The sequence below is a fragment of the Cebus imitator genome, unplaced genomic scaffold (assembly GCF_001604975.1).
Source record: "Cebus imitator isolate Cc_AM_T3 unplaced genomic scaffold, Cebus_imitator-1.0 Scaffold280, whole genome shotgun sequence".
NCBI lineage: Eukaryota > Metazoa > Chordata > Mammalia > Primates > Cebidae > Cebus > Cebus imitator.
The window spans coordinates 1,952,742-1,954,173 of NW_016107595.1; the positions used below are offsets into that span (position 1 = coordinate 1,952,742).

Below are 1,432 nucleotides of genomic sequence, written 5' to 3' on the forward strand. Positions count from 1 at the left end.
AAAAAAAAAAAAAAAAAAAAAAAAAAAAAAAAAAGCATCGTCCTACCTCCTGGAGTTGTTGGGGGTCGAATGAGCTAATGTCTGGGGACATAGTTCCCCCGACATTTGATGAATAGGAAGCAAGTAGATCCAGTGAGCACAGTAGATGGGATCCATTTACACTGCTGGCTCGGGGAATGGGGAGGCTGCAATCTGGGCAGGCTTCCTGGAGGAGGGAGCGACCTCAAGACAGGATACTGATGTGCCCCCTCTGCCCTGCACACAGGGAGCTGGCTGCACAGCGCTCGTGGTGGCTGTGGTGGCCAGGAAGCTGGAGCTCACCAAGGCTGAGAAGCACGTGCATAACTTCATGATGGACACTCAGCTCACCAAGCGGGTGAGGACCGCGGTTCCCATGGAGGCTGCCTCCTGGCCTTGTCAGCGAGTGTAGAACTTCCCTGCTTTCTCTCTGTACATGTAGGCACGCACATGTGCCCACAGGTTACCAGAGAGCCCCGTGTCAAGACTGTGCTGGCTTTGGGAGGCCTCGGCAGGTGGATCACCTGAGGTCAGGAGATCGAGACCAGCCTGGCCAACATGGCGAAACTCTGTCTCTACTAAAAATACAAAAATTAGCCTGGCATGGTGGCGGGCGGGGGCATGTAGTCCCAGCTACTTGGGAGTCTGAGGCAGGAGAATCGCTTGAGCCTGGGAAGCGGAGGTTGCAGTGAGCTGAGATGGCACCACTGCACTCCAACCTGGGTGACAAAGACTCTGTCTTAAAAAAAAAAGAGTCCTGTCACAGTAGCTCATGCCGGTAATCCAGTTTGGGAGGCCGAGGTGGGCGGATCACCTGTGGTCAGGAGTTCAAGACCAGCCTGACCAACATGTTGAAGCCCCGTCTCTACTAAAAATACAAAAAGTTAGCTGGGCGTGGTGGTGCATGCCTGTAATCCCAGCTACTCGGGAGGCTGAGGCAGGAGAATCACTTGAACCTGGGAGGCAGAGGTTGCAGTGAGCCGAGATCACGCCACTGCACTCCAGCCTGGGCAAAAGAGCGAAACTCCGTCTCAAAAAAAAAAAAAAAAAGACTGTGCTCGGCTCTGTCGCCAGACACCCACCTGTGAGTGGTGCAGAGACGTCATGGCATCTACCCTTGTGCCCAGCTGTGTCCAGCTGTGGGCACACACAGCGAGAGGGTTGGGGCCAGACTGCCCTGTGCAGTTTGAGAGCTGTGTGACTCTAGCAGGTGACTGCTCTGTGCCTCAGCTTCCCCATATATAAAGTGAGGGAGATGAAGACACATGCTGATTCACTGAGTTAACATCTGCATGGGCTGTGCGCAGTGGCTCATGCCTGTAATCCCAGCACTTTGGGAGGCCGAGGCGGGTGGATCACGAGGTCAAGAGATCGAGACCATCCTGGTCAACACGGTGAAACCCCGTCTCTACTA

The 1,432-nt window shown here is 54.3% G+C and overlaps 1 protein-coding gene across 8 annotated transcripts in view; it reads left to right on the forward strand.

The window, feature by feature from the left end:
* The window catches only part of KCNN1 (potassium calcium-activated channel subfamily N member 1), a 54,387-nt gene that overhangs the window by 36,173 nt on the left and 16,782 nt on the right, over positions 1–1,432 (forward strand). For all 8 annotated transcript variants that reach the window (XR_001817257.2, XR_001817258.2, XM_037728776.1 and 5 more), the window contains one exon: positions 266–376. Coding sequence is in view for 6 of the 8 variants with exons in the window: in XM_037728776.1 (XP_037584704.1) it covers positions 266–376 (111 nt within the window). In the remaining 2 variants the exon portion in view is untranslated. The remainder of the gene's footprint in view (positions 1–265; positions 377–1,432) is intronic.